This window comes from Bufo gargarizans, chromosome 4, assembly GCF_014858855.1.
Source record: "Bufo gargarizans isolate SCDJY-AF-19 chromosome 4, ASM1485885v1, whole genome shotgun sequence".
Taxonomy (NCBI): Eukaryota; Metazoa; Chordata; class Amphibia; order Anura; family Bufonidae; genus Bufo; species Bufo gargarizans.
The window spans coordinates 421081478-421105181 of record NC_058083.1 but is presented as its reverse complement, the minus strand read 5'-3'; the positions used below and the strand labels follow the sequence as shown (position 1 = coordinate 421105181).

General features: G+C 47.1%; 1 protein-coding gene across 1 annotated transcript in view; it reads right to left on the bottom strand.

Annotated features, from left to right (window-relative positions):
- Positions 1 to 20822, bottom strand: part of SOD2 (superoxide dismutase 2) — a 54790-nt gene extending 33968 nt beyond the window's left edge. Inside the window, exons 1-2 of the mRNA XM_044291721.1 lie at positions 20692 to 20822; positions 16559 to 16752 (exon numbers count right to left, since the gene is read on the bottom strand). Coding sequence (XP_044147656.1) covers positions 16559 to 16752; positions 20692 to 20720 — 223 coding nt within the window. The 5' untranslated portion in view covers positions 20721 to 20822. The remainder of the gene's footprint in view (positions 1 to 16558; positions 16753 to 20691) is intronic.
- Between the last annotated feature and the right edge of the window lie 2882 nt (positions 20823 to 23704).

Here is a 23704-nt window from a genome sequence, read left to right as displayed (position 1 = left end):
TTTTTTACACTTTTCATCCCCCATAAGGTCATACAAGACCTCTGGGGGACATTTGCTTCACTTTTTCTTTTTTTTTTCACTGTTGATTTCTCCTGTAACTGGGGCTGACATAGTAGCCCCAGTTACAGAAGAAATGCACCCCCCAGAGAGGCTGTACAGCGTGATTCTGCGCTGTACAGCCTCAGAGCAGGGCTGATCGAGGTCTCTGTAAGACCTCACACAGCTCCTGCACGCTCCGGTCCCGGCGGTCACATGACCGCCGGGCCGGAACAGGAAGCGCACAGCGCTTCCTGCTCTGCAGACACAGCGCTCGGTGAGCGCTGTGTCTGCAGCGATCCGGAAGGCAGGGACACCTGGGCACTGTCCCTGCCTTCTCTCTGGGTTGCCCTGCTGTCACTGACAGCGGGCAACCCGATCAGCAGCTGCACGATTAGCGTGCAGCTGCTATTTCGGAAAGGACGTTTTAAAACGTGCTTTCAGAAATAGAGGTCCACCCATAGGACGTTTATATCCTATGGGCGGACTTAAAGCGGTTAAAGACCTGGCAACAGAAGTGGTGGCTATAGCGGGCCTGAATGAGCCAGCCGTCACTTCCCAGTTCTTCTTTAAATAGACCTCGGCTCTTCTACCCATTGGATCTTTAAGAGTTCCCGAGTCTTCAAACGGGAGGGCTGCTCTCTTAGAGATCTTCGCTACCGGAGCATCTAGTTTCGGGGCTCTATCCCAATCAGCTGAGGCTTTGTCTTCGAAGGGATACTTCCTTTTTAGGGCAGAAGGCACAAAAAAAAATTCTATCCGGCCTACTCCATTCATTCTTAAGGACCGAAGTTATGTTTTCATGTACATCAAAACACTTCAGCCTCCTAGGACCTAGGCCCTCAAACATAGAATCCCTCATGGACTGGGGTTCTGCCTGATCATCAAGTCACATAGTTGCCCTGACGATCCCGACTAGGGAATTAATGTTCTCTGGAAGGAACAGAGGTCTCCCTGCCAGTTGCTCATCCTGGGAGTGATCCGAGGACGGAAGTTTCTACTCTACGGGTGCATCAGGGGGTCTTCAAATGTGACATGGCAACTTAAAATTATCCCAGCGGCATCTGCCCTCCCAAATCCATATGGCGCTCCTTTCCCTCTATACCCATACAGCAGTTTGCGACCACATATGGGGTGTTTCTGTAAACTACAGAATCATGTTAATAAATAGAGTTTTCTTTGGCTGCTAACCCTTGCTGTGTTACAGGTAAAAATGGATTAAAATGGAAAATCTGCAAACAAAAGTGAAATCCATGCCACAAAGAACTCAGGCCATCGTAAAAGCCTGAGGAAGAGCAGCAAAGTATTATCTGGAATTTTTTTGTTGATTATCCAATTTTTTCACGATATACCATATTTTTCGCTTTATAAGACGCTTTATTAGGTTTTAAGGAGGAAAATAAGAAAACGAAGGTTTAGTCTTACCGGTAAACGGTTTTCCAGGAGTCCGACATGACAGTACCCACTGGAGGATGTCCTATTGGATCTCTGTAGGGACAGGAAGCGTGAGAGGTTAAAAGGCCCCTCCCCTACCCTCCCACCAGTGTTCTTTCCAATTACTACACCAGATAGGATCCAACGTATTTATTAAACTTCCATGTTAGACACACATCGGAAAGATAATTTTAAGGATCCTGGCAATAACCGAAAAGAATTATGGGGGGGAAAATAACGGGTACTGTCATGTCGGACTCCTGGAAAACCGTTTACCGGTAAGACTAAACCTTCGTTTCCAGGACGTCCCTCCATGACAGTACCCACTGGAGAACTACCAGCTCAACCACTAGGGGGGGACCACAGCCTGAAGGACCTTGCGACCAAATGCCAGATCCTGGTTGGCCAGGGAATCTAATCTATAGTGCTTAATGAATGTAGAGAAACTGGACCAGGTTGCGGCCTTGCAAATCTGCTCTACAGAAGCATCTGCTTTCTCTGCCCACGATGATGCGACTGCTCTGGTGGAGTGGGCTCTTAAGGGGAACGGACAAGGAAGTCCTTTCTGTGAGTAAGTCTCTCGAATCAAGTCTCTGATCCAGCGGGCTAGAGTTTGTTTCGAGGCCTTGTTGCCTCTGTTCTTTCCCCCAAAGGAAACAAAGAGGTTCTGTGATCTTCTCCACGGCTCCGTCCTTTGGAGGTAAGCGAGAATGGTTCTTCTTACGTCGAGGCAATGGAACTTTTCTTCTTTCGCATTCTTAGGGGAGGTACAAAAGGAGGGAAGAATTATTTCCTGCTCTCTGTGAAACGGTGATACCACTTTTGGCAAGAAAGATGGGTCTAATTTCAGAATGACTCTGTCATCCAGAATTCTCAAGAATGGTTCTCTGATGGAGAGGGCCTGAATCTCCCCAATTCTACGAGCTGTGGTAATAGCTAGTAAGAAGACTGCTTTAAGGGAAAGCATTTTATCTGATAATTGGTCAATAGGTTCAAAGGGGGACCTACAAAGACTCTCTAGGACTACATTCAAGTCCCATGGGGGAACCGTCTGTCTAACAGTGGGTCTTAACCTGGAAATCGATTTAACAAACCTCCTAATCCACCTGTGGTCGGCCAGAGGGGTGTCAAGAAAACTACTCAAAGCCGAAATCTGGACCTTAAGGGTACTGGGCTTTAGGCCCAGGTCGAACCCTGCCTGTAAAAAGTCCAGAATGCAGCCTATAGATGGGGCCGAGATTCCTGGATGAGTGCCTGCGAGCCATGATAAAAACCTTTTCCATATCTTTAAGTATATGGCAGAGGTTACCGGTTTTCGGCTCTGCTGTAAGGTTGAGATTACCTTATCCGAAAGGCCTTTTCTTCTCAGGATCTGCCTTTCAGGATCCAGGCTGTTAGCATTAACTTCTCGAGATTCGGGTGTTCCAGGGGCCCCTGAACGAGAAGGTCCTTCCTCGCTGGAAGGGTTATTGGGTCTTCTAGGAGTAAGTCCGTCAGGAGCGGAAACCAGGCTCTCTTTGGCCAGGCTGGGGCGATCAGGATAAGGGTCGCTGAGCAAGCCTTTAGTTTTTTCAGGACCAGCGGAATTAAAGGAAACGGAGGAAAGGCATAAGCTAATTCCATGTCCCATTTCTGGGATAAGGCGTCTACACCCCTCGGATTGTCTCTGGGGTTCAGGGAGAAGAATTGATCTACCTGGGTGTTCCTTCTGGAGGCAAATAGGTCTATCTGTGGGAACCCCCATTGATGGCATATTTGAAGGAAAAAACTTCTCGGTTTAGACACCATTCGCCTGCATCTAGACAGTGTCTGCTCAGAAAATCTGCCGCGGAGTTCTCTGCCCCCTTTAAGTGGACCGCTGTCACCGAGAGGACTTTCCTTTCTGCCCAGTGAAATATTTTTTCGGATAACTCCAGAAGTAGAGGGTTCCTGGTACCCCCCTGACGCTTCAGGTAACATACGGTGGTTATGTTGTCTGACAGCACTCTGATGTGGTGGTTGGAGAGAATATATTCGGCTGACGTTAGTGTCTTCCATACCGCCTTCAGCTCCCTGTAGTTTGATGATCTGCGGCTGTCCAGGGTGGACCATTTGCCCTGGAAGACATGTCCTTCCAGATGGGCCCCCCAACCCCACTGGCTTGCATCCGTGGTGATGATTATAGAAGGAGAAAGGTTCCAGGCAACCCCCTTTAGGTTTCCGGGATTGGTCCACCAGGATAGAGAATCTAGACACCGCTCTGTAAGTGTTACCTCCGAGTCCAAGGACTGATGATCCCTGTCCCAAGCTGCCAGCACTGCGGACTGTAGGCTCCTGGAATGGAACTGGGCCCACGGGATCACTGAGATGCATGAAGTCATTAAGCCAAGGATCTTCATTGCCTCCCTTAAAGTATGACGCTTCTGTTTCTGGAAGGCCAATATCTTTCTCCTTATTGTCTCCTGTTTGGATTCTGGAAGGAAGGAGAACTGACTTTCTGTGTCCAGGAGAACCCCTAAGAACTGTTTTTTGGTGTTTGGTACCAGGTCGGATTTGGGGTAATTTATCACCCAACCTAGATCCTTGAAGAGGGCTAAGGTCTGATGAATACTGTCCTCTAGATCTTGTTTCGTGTTGGCTATAAGAAGAAAATCGTCCAAATATGGAACAATCCTTATTTGCTGCTTTCTCAAATGTGCCACAATTTCCGTGATGACTTTTGTAAAGATTCGAGGGGCTGAAGAGATTCCAAAGGGGAGACACTGGAATTGATAATGAAGAACCGTCCCCTCCTGAATGACTGCAAACCTGAGATATTTCTGGTGTAGGGGGTGAATCGGGATGTGGTAATACGCATCCTTCAGGTCCAAGGTGCATAGGAGGTCTCCCTCTGAAATCAACGGAATTGCCGACTTTATGGATTCCATCTTGAATTTTTGATAGGTTATTGATTTGTTCAGGGACTTCAAATTGATAATTGTCCTGAAGGATCCGTCTGGTTTCTTTATTAGAAAGAGACTTGAGTAGTGACCTAGAAATTTCTGATTTTCCGGAACCTGGACGATAGCATTTAATTTTAGTAGTTTCTGCACGTCCAGACCTAATTGATTCTGCTGACTCACTGAATGGACTTTTGTAACCAGGAATCTTTCCGGGGGAGGACCACGGAAATCTAATTTTACCCCTTCTCGGATGGTCTTTAGGATCCACTGGTTTTGGGTAATCCGAGTCCAGGATTCCCAAAATAAGCGGAGCCTGCCCCCTACTGGCCTGATGTCATTGCTTATTTGGGCCTGAGCTGGGATTGAAGAGGAAACCCCTACCTCTCCCTCCTTTAGGGTAGCTCCATCTACCTGTTTTACCTTTCCCTCTCTCTGAGGGTGTATACTGTTTGGAGGTCTTACGAAAGGGCTGCACAGGTTTTTTTGCTTTTTCCTCTGGAAACCCTTTCTTTTTATCGGCTGCGCTTTCCAGAATGGAATCGAGGACCTGGCCGAAAAGGTATGTTCCGGTGAAGGGAATTGCGCATAATTTGTTTTTAGAGGCAATGTCTCCCGTCCAGGATTTGAGCCAGAGGGCCCGTCTTGCGGTGTTCGTAAGAGCGTCGTTCCTGGCAGCGAAACGAATGGACTCTGCTGAGGCGTCCGCCATGAAGGATGCAGCAAATTTTAATAAGGGTAAGGACTCAAGAATTTCCTCCCTGGAGGTCTTTATCTTGAGATGCTCCTCCAGTTGCTCCAGCCATAAGCACATTGCTCGAGCCACTGAGGTTGCTGAAATGTTAGCATTAATAGTGGCCGCTGAGGATTCCCAGGCCTTCTTCAGGAGTCCATCCATTTTCCGGTCCATGGGATCTTTTAATTGTGAAGAATCCTCGAATGGAATAGATGTCTTCTTCACCACCTTGGCCACCTGGATGTCGACTTTTGGAATTTCATCCCAAAGTTTAGTCTCCTCTGGATTGAAGGCCAGTCTGCTCTTGAATTCTCTGGGAATATAGAGTTTTTTGTCACCTTCTTCCCATTCCTCTTTGATCAGATCTTGAAGGTAAGAATTCACCGGGAAAATCTTTCTTTTCCTGGCCCTTAATCCGCCGAACATCTCGTCCTGTATAGAACGTTTCAGCTCCTCCTCCTCCACTGCCATGGTCTGCCTTACTGCAGTAAGGAGCGAGTCCAGCTGATCCGAGGAAAACAGGTATTTCCTAGGCTCCTCTGACACCGACGGGGGGATCTGATCCTCCAGATCGTCTGAAGGGTACCCGGTTTCTTCCTCTGAATCCGATACTAAGTGTACCCTGGTACGCTTGGACGGAGGGGAAGCGGGAACTGGAAGAGAAGGGGGCTGATTCATTCCGGCCGCCTGTACTTCCTCCCTGACGATGGTTCTCAGCTCTTCCAGAAAGGATGGTTGTTCTTCCTTCAGGATTCTTGCTAAGCAATCCATGCAGAGGGCCTTTCTATACGATTCAGACAGCTTTTTTGTGCATGTCGCACACTTCTTAGCTTTTTTCTTAGTGTCTCCATGCGGTCTATGTCCCGCCTCCTTTTCCACCTTAATAGGGGGAGAAGGAGATATAAGAACCAGCCTAGGGGGAACTATACACCTGCCAGCCGGATACTACTTACATTACCCTGGACGAGGGGGTCAGCAACCGCATCTAGCTTGCTCACACCTTGGGCCTCCATGATGCAACCGCCACATAAGCACACATCATAGCATTTAAATAAGGTTCCTACCTTACAGGCCCTCCCCTCATCGCCGCCGGGACCGCCTCCTCTTCTGGGGGACTCTTCCATAGAAAAATCCACCCCACATGCGAGGCCCCAAATCGAGGCCTCCAGCATGTATGCGCGCCGCCATCTTGGACGCGTCACTTCCGGGTCGCACAGGAAGTGACGCCGATCGCGTCATAGAGGAGGGCGGAGCCGCTGCTGAGCGCAGAGCTCCGTCGGAGAAGCCGCTCAGCGTCCAGGTACCTGCGGCCTGCTCAGGAAAAAAAGGTACCGGACAAGCTAGGGGACCCCTTCCCAGAGGGGTGCTGGCTTTTAGGCCCCACGGAGGCTGAAGAGGAGAGGCAAGAGCCCCCCGACCAGCCTCGGCCTAGTGTTCGCTCCCTACATTTAGCAGGGATCCACTCACTGCCTCCTATCCCTGTAGGGACAGGAAGAACACTGGTGGGAGGGTAGGGGAGGGGCCTTTTAACCTCTCACGCTTCCTGTCCCTACAGAGATCCAATAGGACATCCTCCAGTGGGTACTGTCATGGAGGGACGTCCTGGAAAAAATGTTTTAACCAAATAGGTGTGCTTTTGAACTAATGAGGGATCTGTGCATGACGCACTCTTATGAGGGATCTGTGCATGACGCACTCTTATGAGGGATCTGTGCATGACGCACTCTTATGAGGGATCTGTGCATGACGCACTCTTATGAGGGATCTGTGCATGACGCACTCTTATGAGGGATCTGTGCATGACGCACTCTTATGAGGGATCTGTGCATGACGCACTCTTATGAGGGATCTGTGCATGACGCACTCTTATGAGGGATCTGTGCATGACGCACTCTTATGAGGGATCTGTGCATGACGCACTCTTATGAGGGATCTGTGCATGACGCACTCTTATGAGGGATCTGTGCATGACGCACTCTTATGAGGGATCTGTGCATGACGCACTCTTATGAGGGATCTGTGCATGACGCACTCTTATGAGGGATCTGTGCATGACGCACTCTTATGAGGGATCTGTGCATGACGCACTCTTATGAGGGATCTGTGCATGACGCACTCTTATGAGGGATCTGTGCAGGTTACTGCTATGGGGGGGGGATATGTGGATGACACAGAGGGTATATAGTATTTTATGCTGGTCCCCTCTGTCTTCTCATGTCCCTGTGTAAATAATGACCCCCATTACATTGGGCCCCGCTCACAGCAGTCTTCATATGTAAAGATTAGTCATGTAATCCTTAACAAGTGGCTCAGCTTTGTTAAACTACCTTAATCGTGTGTAGTAGTACTCACTATCAAGCTAGCAGGCAGGCAGTGTAACCTCAGTCTACGTTAGGATGCAAGCAAATGACACCTGGCTAGCTTGATAGTGAGTACTACTACAGACAATTAAAGGGGTTGTCCCACTTTGCTTTTTCAATCTTACCAGCAGTAGATGTCCTGATAACTTCCTGGTTTGGCTCCTGTAGTTGAGTGAAGGCCGGCCACGCCTCCTCATGCCTCACCCCGAGAGCTCAGTCCTTGCGTGCTCGTTCATGTGGATGAGTCATCCTGAGCCGACAATATATGTGAGGCCCCCCCCCCCCCAGTATAATATACATTGAGTGCGGGGCCCCCCCCAGTATAATATACATTGAGTGCGGGGCCCCCCCCAGTATAATATACATTGAGTGCGGGGCCCCCCCCAGTATAATATACATTGAGTGCGGGGCCCCCCCCAGTATAATATACATTGAGTGCGGGGCCCCCCCAGTATAATATACATTGAGTGCGGGGCCCCCCCCAGTATAATATACATTGAGTGCGGGGCCCCCCCAGTATAATATACATTGAGTGCGGCCCCCCCCCCACCCCCAGTATAATATACATTGAGTGCGCCCCCCCCCCCCCATCCCCCGTAATAATATACATTGAGTGCGGCCCCCCCCCCACCCCCAGTATAATATACATTGAGTGCGGGCCCCCCCCCCCCCAGTATAATATACATTGAGTGCGGCCCCCCCCCCAGTATAATATACATTGAGTGCGGGGCCCCCCCCAGTATAATATACATTGAGTGCGGGGCCCCCCCCAGTATAATATACATTGAGTGCGGGGCCCCCCCCAGTATAATATACATTGAGTGCGGGGCCCCCCCCCAGTATAATATACATTGAGTGCGCCCCCCATCCCCCGTAATAATATACATTGAGTGCGGCCCCCCCCCCCACCCCCAGTATAATATACATTGAGTGCGGGCCCCCCCCCCAGTATAATATACATTGAGTGCGGCCCCCCCCCCAGTATAATATACATTGAGTGCGGCCCCCCCCCCCAGTATAATATACATTGAGTGCGGCCCCCCCCCCCAGTATAATATACATTGAGTGCGCCCCCCCCCCCAGTATAATATACATTGAGTGCGGCCCCCCACCCCACCCCCAGTATAATATACATTGAGTGCGGCCCCCCACCCCACCCCCAGTATAATATACATTGAGTGCGGCCCCCCCCCTAGTATAATAAACATTGGTGGCGCAGTGGGAAGTGCCAATGAGGGTTAAAAAAATAAATAAAAAAATTAACTCACCCCCACCAATTGATCGCGCAGCTGCCGGTCTCCTGCTCTTTCTTTAGGACCTGTCAAAGGACCTGTGGTGATATCACTGTGGTCATCACATGGTACATCATATGATCCATCACCATGGTAATGGACCATGTGATTAGCTCAGTGACGTCACCACAGGTCCTGAAGCAAGAACAGGAGACCGGCAGCTGCGCGATCAATTGGTGGAGGTGAGTTAATTTATTTTTATTTTTTTAACCCTCATTGGCACTTCCCACTGCGCCACCAATGTTTATTATACTGGGGGGGGGGGGGGGGCGCCGTACTCAATGTTTATTATACCGGGGTGTTGGGGGGGGGGGGGGGCGCACTGCGCCACCAATGTTAATACAAATGCAGGAGGTGGGTGCCGGAGTGAAATAGCCGGCACCCGACCTCTATGATAGGGGGCTGCGATCAGCGGCAGTTAACCCCTAAGGTGCCGCTCCCTGTCATAGGAGGTCGGGTGCCGGCTATTTGATTCCGGCACCCGCCTCCTGTATCTGCGCATGCGGACGTGCGCGTACTCGTAGGAATGGAGAGGCGGCCCGATAACTTGCTCAGCTGTTGTGCGCAGGCGCGGCACAGCGATGCGGCCGGACGAAAGAGGCCGTATTCATGGGATACCGAAATCAACAAAGGGATCGCATAACAGGATTTTTTTGTAAGAAAGGTAGCTTTTTGATTATGACATAGATAGGAAGATATGTTCTGTGGGGGTAAATAAATTAGATAAAACCTATTTAATGAAGTGGGACAACCCCTTTAAGGTAATTTAACAAAGCTGAGCCACTTGAGGATTATTAATCTTTACATATGAAGACTGCTGTGAGCGGGGCCCAGTGTAAAGGGGTACAGTGACTGCACCAGGCCCCGCCATGAGTGAAACAGCAGTTGCCAGCCTCCAGTGCCTCCTCCCACCCCACGTGATAGAGCTCTGATACATAGCAGCCGGCGATGTATCCTTCTCTTTATAAGACGCACTGACATTTCCCTCCCACTTTAGGGAGAAAAAAGTGCGTCTTATAAATCGAAAAATACGTTGTTTTTTAGCTCAAGTTGAACTGAAAACATGTCATTAACCACTTGCCGCCGTGCTAACACCGAAAGGCGTCATTGCGGCGGCTCTCCCAGGCTACGCTAACGCCAATAGGCGTCATCTCGCGTGAGCCGACAGGAACGGAAGGTAAGCGAGTGGATCTCCAGCCTGCCAGCGGCGATCGCTCGCTGGCAGGCTGGAGATCTGATTTTTTTTAACCCCTAACAGGTATATTAGACGCTGTTTTGATAACAGCGTCTAATATACCTGCTACCTGGTCCTCTGGTGGTCACTTTTGTTAGGATCGACCACCAGAGGACTCAGGTAGGTCAGTAAAGTAGCACCAAACACATCTACACTACACTACACCCCCCCCGTCACTTATTAACCCTTTATAAACCACTGATCAGCCCATATAGACTCCCTGATCAACCCCCTGTCATTGATCACCCCCCTGTAAGGCTCCATTCAGAGGTCCGTATGATTTTTACGGATCCACGGATACATGGATCGGATCCGCAAAACGCATATGGACGTCTGAATGGAGCCTTACAGGGGGGTGATCAGGGAGTCTATATGGGATGATCACCCCCCTGTAAGGCTCCATTCAGACGTCTGCATGTGTTTTACGGATTCACGCATCCATGGATCGGATCCGCAAAACGCATACGGACGTCTGAATGGAGTCTTACAGGGGGGGTGATCAATGACTGGGGGGTGATCACCCATATAGACTTCCTGATCACCCCCTGTCATTGATCACCCCCCTGTAAGGCTCCATTCAGACGTCCGTATGTGTTTTACGGATCCACACATCCATGGATCGGATCCGTAAAACGCATACGGACGTCTGAATGGAGCCTTACAGGGGGGTGATCAATGACAGGGGGGTGATCAGGAAGTCTATATGGGGTCATCACCCCCCTGTCATTGATCACCCCCCTGTCATTGATCACCCCCCTGTCATTGATCACCCCCCTGTCATTGATCACCCCCCTGTCATTGATCACCCCCCTGTCATTGATCACCCCCCTGTAAGGCTCCATTCAGACGTCTGCATGTGTTTTACGGATCCATGGATCGGATCCGCAAAACGCATATGGACGTCTGAATGGAGCCTTACAGGGGGGTGATCAGGGAGTCTATATGGGATGATCACCCCCCTGTAAGGCTCCATTCAGACGTCTGCATGTGTTTTACGGATTCACGCATCCATGGATCGGATCCGCAAAACGCATATGGACGTCTGAATGGAGCCTTACAGGGGGGTGATCAGTGACAGGGGGGTGATCACCCCATATACACTCCCTGATCACCCCCCTGTCATTGATCACCCCCCTGTAAGGCTCCATTCAGACGTCTGCATGTGTTTTACGGATCCACGCATCCATGGATCGGATCCGCAAAACGCATACGGACGTCTGAATGGAGCCTAACAGGGGGGTGATCACCCCATATACACTCCCTGATCACCCCCCTGTCATTGATCACCCCCATGTAAGGCTCCATTCAGACGTCCGTATGTGTTTTGCAGTTCCGATCTATGGATCCGTGGATCCGTAAAAAACATATGGACGTCTGAATGGAGCCTTTCAGAGGGGTGATCAATGACAGAGGGGTGATCAGTGACAGGGGGGTGATCACCCCATATACACTCCCTGATCACCCCCCTGTCATTGATCGCCCCCCTGTAAGGCTCCATTCAGAATTTTTTTTGGCCCAAGTTAGCGGAAATATTTTTTTCTTTTTTTCTCTTACAAAGTCTCATATTCCACTAACTTGTGTCAAAAAATAAAATCTCACATGAACTCACCATACCCCTCACGGAATCCAAATGCGTAAACATTTTTAGACATTTATATTCCAGACTTCTCACGCTTTAGGGCCCCTAAAATGCCAGGGCAGTATAAATACCCCACATGTGACCCCATTTCGGAAAGAAGACACCCCAAGGTATTCCGTGAGGGGCATATTGAGTCCATGAAAGATTGACATTTTTGTCCCAAGTTAGCGGAAAGGGAGACTTTGTGAGAAAAAAATAAAAATAAAAAATTCCGCAAACTTGTGCCCCAAAAAAAAATTTCTATGAAATCGCCATGCCCCTCATTGAATACCTTGGGGTGTCTTCTTTCCAAAATGGGGTCACATGTGGGGTATTTATACTGCCCTGGCATTTTAGGGGCCTGAAACCGTGAGAAGAAGTCTGGGATCCAAATGTCTAAAAATGCCCCCCTAAAAGGAATTTGGGCCCCTTTGCGCATCTAGGCTGCAAAAAAGTGTCACACATCTGGTATCGCCGTACTCGGGAGAAGTTGGGCAATGTGTGTTGGGGTGTCATTTTACATATACCCATGCTGGGTGAGATAAATATCTTGGTCAAATGCCAACTTTGTATAAAAAAATGGAAAAAGTTGTCTTGCAGAGATATTTCTCTCACCCAGCATGGGTATATGTAAAATGACACCCCAAAACACATTCCCCAACTTCTCCTGAGTACGGCGATACCAGATGTGTGTCACTTTTTTGCCGCCTAGGTGGGCAAAGGGGCACACATTACAAAGAGCACCTTTCGGATTTCACAGGTAATTTTTTACACATTTTGATTTCAAACTACTTAAAACACATTAGGGCCCCTAGAATGCCAGGGCAGTATAACTACCCCACAAGTGACCCCATTTTGGAAAGAAGACACCCCAAGGTATTCCGTGAGGGGCATGGCGAGTTCCTATAATTTTTTATTTTTTTGTCACAAGTTAGCGGAAAATGATGATTTTATTTTTTTTTTTCTTCTTACAAAGTCTCATATTCCACTAACTTGCGACAAAAAATAAAAAATTCCAGGAACTCGCCATGCCCCTCACGGAATACCTTGGGGTGTCTTCTTTCCAAAATGGGGTCACTTGTGAGGTAGTTATACTGCCCTGGCAATTTAGGGGCCCTAATGTGTGCGAAGTAGTTTGAAATCAAAATCTGTAAAAAATGGCCGGTGAAATCCTAAAGGTGCTCTTTGGAATGTGGGCCCCTTTGCCCACCTAGGCTGCAAAAAAGTGTCACACATCTGGTATCGCCGTACTCAGGAGAAGTTGGGCAATGTGTTTTGGGGTGTCATTTTACATATACCCATGCTGGGTGAGATAAATATCTTGGTCAAATGCCAACTTTGTATAAAAGAAATGGGAAAAGTTGTCTTTTGCCAAGATATTTCTCTCACCCAGCATGGGTATATGTAAAATGACACCCCAAAACATTTTCCCCAACTTCTCCTGAGTACGGCGATACCAGATGTGTGTCACTTTTTTGCCGCCTAGGTGGGCAAAGGGGCACACATTCCAAAGAGCACCTTTCGGATTTCACAGGCCATTTTTTACACATTTTGATTTCAAACTACTAACCACATATTAGGGGCCCTAGAATGCCAGGGCAGTATAACTTCCCCACAAGTGACCTCATTTTGGAAAGAAGACACCCCAAGGTATTTCGTGATGGGCATAGTGAGTTCATGGAAGTTTTTATTTTTTGTCACAAGTTAGTGGAATATGAGACTTTGTAAGAAAAAATAAAAATAAATAAATAATCATTTTCCGCTAACTTGTGACAAAAAATAAAAAGTTCTATGAACTCACTATGCCCATCAGCGAATACCTTAGGGTGTCTACTTTCCGAAATGGGGTCATTTGTGGGGGGTTTCTACTGTCTGGGCATTGTAGAACCTCAGGAAACATGACAGGTGCTCAGAAAGTCAGAGCTGCTTCAAAAAGCGGAAATTCACATTTTTGTACCATAGTTTGTAAACGCTATAACTTTTACCCAAACCATTTTTTTTTTACCCAAACATTTTTTTTTAATCAAGGACATGTAGAACAATAAATTTAGCGAAAAATTTATATATGGATGTCGTTTTTTTTGCAAAATTTTACAACTGAAAGTGAAAAATGTCATTTTTTTGCAAAAAAAATCGTTAAATTTCGATTAATAACAGAAAAGTAAAAATGTCAGCAGCAATGAAATACCACCAAATGAAAGCTCTATTAGTGAGAAGAAAAGGAGGTAAAATTAATTTGGGTGGTAAGTTGCATGACCGAGCAATAAACCGCTAAAGTTGTGGAGTGCCGATTTGTAAAAAAGGGCCTGGTCACTAGGGGGGTATAAACCTGTGGTCCTTAAGTGGTTAATTAAAATAATTTACATTCACTTGTTTGAGGTATGTTTCACAATGCCAGCCATTAAACATTGAGGAAAACTAAGGGCTCATGCACACAAACGTATTTTTTGTCCGCATCCGATCCACATTTTTTGTGGGTCAGATGCCGACCCATTCACTTCAATGTGGCCGCAAAAGACAGTGCTGTCTGCATGCGTACCTCCATTCCGTGCATCCGTAAAAATATAGAAAACATCCTATTCTTGCCCGTTTTCCGGACAAGAATAGGACAGTTCTCTAGAGGGTAGGACAATCTGTTCCGCAAAATGCAGACGGCAAGCAGTCGGTAGCATTGTTTTGCGAACCCACAATTTGCAGACCACAAAAGCGGCTACGGCCATGTGCATGGGCCCTAAAGAGGTTCCAGATTTATCACAGTGGATGATGCTGGATGACATATTTGGTGCATCTTTGAACAATTTTGTCTAATTTTACTCCACCTGTTAGCTGGCTTATGTTGCATCAAGATTTTGCACCAAAACGGTACATCTTAAGCCACTCTTTCCATACCTCCTGTTGAGCAAGACACAAAAAAAGTGTCTAAAAAGCATAATAAAAAGTGGTGTAACTATGTACAGTGAGTTTTTAGCGCATATCAAGTAAGAATTTTGGCGCATTTCACTTAGTAAATCACCCCATTGTTTTGGGCCCTGTCGTGGTGATTCCATACTTCATAGGGTCAGTACCATTACATGGCCAGTCTGATAACACATACCCTATAATCCTACATTAGGATGCAAGCAAATGACACCTGGCTAGAAGAAAAAATTGTCACCAACATGCGGCTTAGGCTACTTTGACACTATTGTTTTTACTGGATCCGGCAGGGTTCAGCAAAAACGCTTCCGTTACTGATAATACAACCATCTGCGTCTGTTATGTACGGATCGAGTTGCATTATCTTTAACATTGCCAAGACGGAGCCATCATGAACTCCATTGAAAGTCAACGGGGGACGGAGCAATTTTCTATTGTGGCAGATTGTGTCAAAGAAAACAGATCCGTCCTATTGACTTGCATTGGGGGTCATGCCAGATCCCATGAAGGCACTTCTGTATGGGAACGCAACTAAACAAAACAGAATGCATTTTGGAGCATTCCGTTAAGTTTTGTCCCAATTGACAATAATTGAAGACAAAACAAGCATTTTTTTCCGGTATTGAACCCAGGGGTCGAGTGGAGGGGGAACGCGTGGGAACGGCGTTCCTGCACTTTTTTCATGGCAGGAACGCCGTTCCCTTTCAAGCCTCAAGTCAGGAGAACGCGGCTGAAATCAGGGGGTGAAGCGCACTGTGCAGGGCAGGCTAAGCGGCTTCACAGCTGTCTGTGCAGTGCTGCTGCTGTCTGTGACTCCTCTCATGGCGCCCCGCCCCGCCCCCTACTGACATCATCTCCTTCACTTCTTCTGTCGGCCTAATACGCTGCGAGTATGTTCAGTCAGCTGAGATCATTTAGAATGTCTTTAAGAAAAGTTTGTCCCTGGGATTCGAACTCACGACCTCTACACATCAGAGGCAAGGCATTTACCCTCACAGCCATGAATGCTGTCTAGGTAGTTGCTTAAAAAAAAAAAAAAATATAAGACTTCTACTTATACCTAGTGTACTGATACCTAGTGTACAACCATACACATGACAGCTGCCCACTGTGTATGGATGTAGCAGAGCTGGGTGTGTTGGGGCAGCTGTCATGTGTATGGTTGTACACTAGGTATCAGTACACTAGGTATGAGTAGAAGTCTTATTTTTTTTTTTTAAGCAACTACCTACACAGCTTTCATGGCTGTGGGGGTAAATGCCTTTCCTCTGATGTGTAGAGGTCATGAGTTCGAATCCCAGGACAAACTTTTCTAAAAGTGTTTTTTTTTTTAAGACTCCTACTGATACCTAGTGTACTGATACCTAGTGTACAACCATACACATGACAGCTGCCCCAACACACCCAGCTCTGCTACATCCATACACAGTGGGAAGTCTTATATATTTTTTTTTAAGTTATTAGCTAGACAGCTTTCATAGCTGTGAGGGCATATGCCTTGCCTCTGATGTGTAGGGGTCATGAGTTCGAATCCCATGACAAACTTTTCTAAAAGTGTTTTTTTTTTTTTTTTTTTTTTTTTAAATACCGGACTGTTACTTTACTGCCACGGGGGAGGCGGGCTATTGGCGCCATGATACTGGCACATGAAGGGGGTAGGAGAGAGGAACTTGATACTGGCACATTAGGGGACAGGGGGAGAGGATGGCACTATGATATTGTGTTTTGATCACAATGTGTATATTTGGCTCAGTCCGCAGCTACACAAATTACAGTGTGCTAGATTTTCTGTGCTTTTTTTTTTTTTTTGGAGGGGGGGGGGGGGGGTTGCAGTGGATCTTGGGTGAGTTCCCACACTTTTTCCCAGGACTTGACCCCTGATTGAACCCCTATGATGGATCTCAATACCGGAAACTAAAACGCTAGTGTGAAAGTAGCCTTAACCACAATTTTCGCTGTGGCGATTCTCAGCATCACCACATTTCGAGGTCTAGGGTTGGCCTAGGCCTCTTACCTTTTGCCAGGGCCTCGGCATATTTCTCCTCTGCAATGTTTAGGTTGTTCACGTAGGCGGCATGATGTTTGCTGTGGTGAAGCTGCATGATCTCAGCACTGATATGGGGCTGCAGTGCACCATAATCATAGGGCAAGTCTGGCAACGTATGCTTCTGTCTTGAGGCCAAAGCAGGTGCAAGTCTAAGACTGGTCCTATAAGGAAACCACACAGCTCAGTATTAAGATTACAGCATCATAAAGGCAACCCCATGTACACACTAGGGGTGAGGAAGGAGGGCACACAACGACTTGTCAGTCCGTGCATTACTTTGGCGTCCGTTTCTTCAGGAGTGCTCTGAGATGTGACAGTGCACTGTTACTCCTCCTAAAAAAATGAATTCATACAACGCTGTGCTTCCATTCCCCTTGTCAGCAGAGGGTGCCCCCCATGCCCAGACACTGCAAGCTCTTTCTGACTGGACACTATAGTGGCGCGCACACCCCTGACAAGGGGTATAGTGTCCCCCGAATTTCAAATTATCGACATTTCCAAAAGGAATAACAGAGGAGCAGTATAATGCAAAATTCCAAGAAAAGATGCTGTAATTTAGGGAGTTTGCAAGGAATTACTACATTTCCCTGCAAAGGATTATGGAATTCAGATTTTCCATCACTGTAGAGGTCATAGGCATACTGTTAGCTGTCTGAGACTAGAAAAAAATAATAATAATTTATGTGTCTGCGAAGGCAGGGAGAAAAAAAAAAAAAAAAAAAAAAAAAATTTTAAAAAGGGAAGGTCACCATGTATTGAAGGGGTTAAGCATCACGCTGACATTATAAATAATGCACCGGCACTCTGCAAACCAGATAAAGTACAATGATGCCATAGTCGCAAAAAATGTTATAGTGCTAATGCTACGCTTATTTATAAAATGAGATGCTTGGCAAATGCATTTTGCACAAAACCATCTGACCCCGTCTGCCAAACGTCAAGGCGATCTCTATAAGACGGGTCATAACACTAAATACTACCTGTTATGCGCCATAATGGCCACCATAAAATTCAGGAAGTGTTGGTTCCACATGCATGCTGGATCCACTCTAGAGTTGTTGCGATACCAAATTTTTGATTCAGTTTCGATACCATAAAAAAAGTATTGTGATACCACGCGAAAAAAATAAAACACCAAAAAAGCCACGTGCATTCCGCATTTTAAAAAATATGTCGAATCGCTGAGTTTTTTTTTCCTGTTCCGGCATTCTCCGCATAATTTTTTTAAATATTTTAATAGTTTGGACTTTTTGCACATGGCGATATGTGATATGCTTATTTATTGTTTATATATTTTATATGTAAAATTGGGAAAGGGGGCGATTTATACTTTGTAGTGTTTTTTAGTTTTTTTTTTAACAGTTTATTTAATAACCATTTCCCCCCCTTAGGGGCTAGAACCTGGGATCTTTTAATCCCTTGTCCTATTCACCGTGATAGAGTGCTATCAGGGTGAATAGGACTTCACACTCTCCCTGCTCCCCAGTGCATAGTACACACAGCAGCAGGTAGCTTACTATGGCAGCCAGGGCTTCAGTAGCGTCCTGGCTGCCATGGTAACCGGAGCCCCAGGATTACACAGCTGGGGCTCCGATCAGAAACTGCCACCAATGAGGAGGAGAGGGGACCCTGTGGCCACTGCCACCAATGACTTTAATACTGGGGGTGTTGAGGGGGGCGCACTGCACCACCAATGATAATTAACCTTCAATACAGGAGGCAGGTGCATGCAGCAGTTAACCCCTCAGGTGCCGCACCTGAGAGGTTAACTGCCGCTGATCGCAGCTCTCCGTCAGAGGCAGGGTGTCGGCTATGTGATTTTGCTGCCGACACCTGCCTCCTGTATTAAAAGTTAAAGACAACCTTTCATGAGCAGGCTACATAGAGCAATGCCCAGGGATCTCCCTGCACTTACTATTATTCCTGGGCACGGCTCCGTTCGCCCGCTGTGCCCCATTACTGTCTCCTGCTCCGTATGCTAATTACTACTTTCGAAGCAATGGGCAGGAGACATCAGCTTCTCTCCCTGGGCGTTCCTTCTCCCTGGCTGTGACATCCTGAGCTGCGATTGGACAGCGCTACAGCAGGGAGAAGGAACGCTCAGGGAGAGATGCTGATGTCTCCTGCCCATTGCTTCAATAGTAGTAATTATTATACGGAGCAGGAGACAGTAATGGGGCACAGCGGGACGAACGGAGCGGAGGCCAGGAATAATAGTAAGTGCAGGGAGATCCCTGGGCACCGCTCTATGTAGCCTGGTAACTTAAAGTCCGGACCCATTTAAAATCCTCCTTTTATTGGTGGCAGCGGCACAGGGGGAGGGAGCCTGCTTCCTTCTCCCCTGTGCTGTGGAGGGAACATGAGCGCGCAGATAGCAGCACGCTTATGTTTAGTGTTTATCGAAAAAAAATGGAAATCACCGGGACAAAAGTATGAAATGGGTATCGAAATGTCGATACCTGCAACAACCCTAATCCACTCTGACTTTTACCGTTTTTGGTGCCAAAATGCAGGTACCAACATGCAATGAATGTAGTAAGAGCAGGCTACAGCTTTATACTGAAACTAATTAAAATCAGTCTATGGGGCAGACAGGCTAATCAGGAGTGCAGGACTCAGCATGCATGTTGTAACCTGCATCCCTTGGAAGTAATGGAGGCCATTTTGGCACCAAAAATGGTAAAAGGCAGAGTGGATCAAGCATGCATGTGGAACCAACACTTCCTGAATTTTATGGTGGCCATTATGGCGCATAACAGGTAGTATTTAGTGTTAGGACCTGTCTTACAAGTTCGCCTTGACGTACGGCAGACGGGCTCAGATGGTTTTGTACAAAATGCATTTGCCAAGCATCTCACTTTATAATTAAGCGTAGCCTTAGCACTATAACATTTTTTATGGTACTTTATCTGGTTTGCAGAGTGCTGTTGCATTGTCTTTTTTTCTGTTTTTAGCCATGGTATCGTGCACCTGCGCATTGGGATGTGCTAACTAACCCCCTTTTCTTTGCAGGTTCATTGAAATCACCCATCTATAGTCCCACTATCGGCAGCAGTGTCCAGGCCCTCGGTGTACATACAAGCCCAACGTGCAGCTATTGGGGGCGATTAATCAATGTACTTAGATCCAGGTTCTAGCAATAAAGGGATCATCTCACTATAGACAACCCCCTTTAAAATTTAAGGACAAAGTGTCCGGTATCAAGTTCCGTCCTAGGGGCTCTATACCGGAAAAGAACTGATCAGTTTTATCCTAATGCATTCTGAATGGAGAGCAATCCGATCAGTATGCATCAGGTTAGTCACTGTACGGTATTTGGCCAAAATTCCAAACACTTGCCGGACTTGGCATTCTTTTCCATTGAAATGCATTAATGCCGGATCCGGCACCAAGTGTTCTGGCAAAATGGATCCGGTTTTCCAGTCTGCGCATACCTTTAAAAATGAAAAAAAAAAAAAATACCAGATCCGTTTTTCCAGAAGGATCTTCACAACGCAAGTGTGAAAGTACACTTAATCTGGCTTTTGAGATCTGGAGCAAACTGTCAATTTTCCCAGAGTTACCGTGGGCTGCTCATTACCCCAGACGCCACCACTGATGAAATGAATGACCATGTATTTAGAGGGGTTGTCCAGTGGTATTTGTTTTTTCTATACTTGGCTCACAGTCATAGAAGCCAACCTCACTGATCCACCCCACCACCATTCCAACTACTCTCCAGAATGCCAGCTTAGCAAATCAGCAGCCAGGGTGGGACGATACCACCTCTAGACGATCCCTCCATACATGTAGGAGCCGGGTCCCCAGGCTGGATCATGGTGGGCAACCTCCATAATGTGCAAAACATGACAGAAGACAGGCAAGAACAGGTCTTCACTGTGGCTCTTTTGGCACAGCAGTCACGTGCCGTGCACGAGGAAAATCCTGCACTCCTGTCACAGGAAACCTCCCCCACCACAATCAGGTTGACTGCAGAGGGGCACAGGTCCACACTTACATAACTGCCAGCAGTGCCTCAGTACAGGCAGACAGCCCTGAGGGGCGTAAGAGGCACGACGTCTGTGGAGCGAGAAGCTGGCGCACAGCACGGGGTCACTCACCTGGCGCACACGCTAAGCCTACACAACATGACTACTACTGTAAGACGCGGCTCCTCACTGCTTGTGTCAGCGGGACAGTCTGTCCTTGCCGCGGCCCCTCCCACTGGACGGAATATAGTTCCGGGCCGTGCGGAAACCACGCCCCTTTCTCTCTTCACGTTTGGCGCAGGCGCAGTAATGTGTACAATTCGGACGGAGAGTCTGAGACTATCGTGTCTGTAGCTGCATTAACTAGTAGTGCATAATGTGTATGATGTCATTTTAACTGCCACTACATGCCTTGTGCAGCCTAGATCAAAGGGGTTGTCTCAGGGGCCATCTAGTATTAGGCTAGGGCTACACGATGACATTTTTATAATGATAGTCTATGGTGTCGCAGTCGCACTGCGACATGCTGTGACTGCGACAGGACAGTGGCAAAAAATCCATCCAAGATAGATTTCTCTGCGACACCACAGACTATCGTTATAAAAATTGTTGTGCGACATGTGTTGCAGCGCAGTTGTGTTTAATGTGTTGCGCCACACATTTCGTCGTGTAGCCCTAGCCTTACATGGTGGCGTTTTTTATGTTCTGAAAAAGACACATTATTCTATGGTTCAGTAAGATTATAGTCCATATATGTAAAAAAAATTAAATAAAAACAAGATATCATAATATGATCCTTACTCATGACTGGGGCTAAAAAGCCTTATATACCACATCTGTATAATTGTATCACATGCGAAGTGAGGAAGGAGGTGGGTGTATGTGGCTGACACTACAACATGGAAATAAAAATCCTGGAAAAACAAAAAGTTCAATTGTATTGTAGAATAAGGTTATAGGTAAGGGCTCTTTCACACCTGCGTTCTTTTCTTCCGGCATAGAGTTCCGTCGTCGGGGCTCTATGCCGGAAGAATCCTGATCAGAATTATCCCCATGCATTCTGAATGGAGAGAAATCCGTTCAGGATGCATCAGGATTTCTTCAGTTCAGGACCGGAACGTTTTTTGGCCGGAGAAAATACCGCAGCATGCTGCGCTTTTTGCTCCGGCCAAAAATCCTGAACACTTGCCGCAAGGCCGGATCCGGAATAAATGCCCATTGAAAGGCATTGATCCGGATCCGGCCTTAAGCTAAACGTCGTTTCGGCGCATTGCCGGATCCGATGTTTAGCTTTTTCTGAATGGTTGCCATGGCTGCCAGGACGCTAAATTCCTGGCAGCCATGGTAAAGTGTAGTGGGGAGCGGGAGAGCAGTATACTTACCGTCCGTGCGGCTCCCGGGGCGCTCCAGAGTGACGTCAGGGCGCCCCAGGCGCATGGATGACGTGATCACATGGCACGTCATCCATGCGCATGGGGCGCTCTGACGTCATTCTGGAGCGCCCCGGGAGCCGCACGGACTGTAAGTATACCGCTCACCGCTCCTACTATGGCAACCAGGACTTTAATAGCGTCCTGGCTGCCATAGTAACACTGAAAGCATTTTGAAGACGGATCCGTCTTCAAATGCTTTCAGTACACTTGCGTTTTTCCGGATCCGGCGTGTAATTCCGGCAAGTGGAGTACACGCCGGATCCGGACAACGCAAGTGTGAAAGAGGCCTAAGGCCCCTTTCACACGCGCGAGAATTCCGCGCGGGTGCAATGCGTGAGGTGAATACATTGCACCCGCACTGAATCCGAACCCATTCATTTCTATGGGGCTGTGCTGATGAGTGGTGATTTTCACGCATCACTTGTGCGTTGCGTGAAAATCGCGGCATGTTCTATATTCTGCGTTTTTCACGCAACGCAGGCCCCATAGAAATGAATGGGGCTGCGTGAAAATCGCAAGCAAGTGCGGATGCAATGTGATTTTCATGCATGGTTGCTAGGAGATGAAGTTAGTAAATTGATTAAAGTCAATTTACTGTATTATTTTCCCTTATAACATGGTTATAAAGGAAAATAATAGCATTCTTAAAGGGAGTCTTTCACCTAATCTGAGCGTTTTAGACCGCTCAGATCAGGTTATAGACTCTTTGACCCTCATTACAATATTACCTTTGTTTTATGTGTCCCTCATCCAGATATTGAAAAAAAACACTTTTTAAACGTATGCAAATGAGCTTCTGAAGGTGCCCAGGGGCGTTACTGGGCGATGTGCTCAGAAAAACACACCTCTTTCAGCCCTCTGGCCCGCCGCTCTTCTGTCTTATTATTACCGCCTCCTCTGCCACCAGCGGGCGGATGTCACAAGCGGCAAGAGAAGAAGTCAGAGAATTGGCCCGCACCTGCACACTGCTCTGCCCATAATGGGCAGAAAAACAGCTTTTCATATTGCGCATGCGCCGGTTGGCTGTCTTTGGTTGACAGTAACGCCGCCCCTGGGCACCTTCAGAAGCTCATTTGCATACGTTTAAAAAGTGTTTTTTTTTTCAATATCTGGACGAGGGACACATAAAACAAAGGTAACATTTGTAATGAGGGTCAAAGAGTCTATAACCGGTCTAAAATGCTCAGATTAGGTGAAAGACTCCCTTTAATACAGAATGCTTAGTAAAATGTTGCTTGAGGGGTTAAAAAATAAAATAAAAATTAACTCACCTCATCCACTTGATCACGCAGCCGGCATCATCTTATTTCTTCTTCTTTGAGGACCTACAAAAGGACCCTTGATGACGTAATGGCTCTCACCACGTGGTGGACGCTGTGACGTCAGAGCAGGTCCTGCTGAATGAAAATAGAAGGATTACGTCATTAAAGGTCCTTTTGTAGGTCCTCAAAGAAGAAAAAAGAAGATGATGCTGACAGCGCGATCAAGTGGATGAGGGGAGTTATTTTTTTTCTTTTTTGACCCTTCATGACACATTTTAGTAAGCATTCTGTATTAAGAATGCTTTTTATTTTCCCTTATAAACATGTTATAAGGGAAAATAATTACATCTACACAACATCAAACCTGAACTTCAGTGAAGAAGTTCGGGTCTGGGTACCACATTCAGTTTTTTTTCACGTGTGTGCAAAACGCATTGCACCCGTGCGATA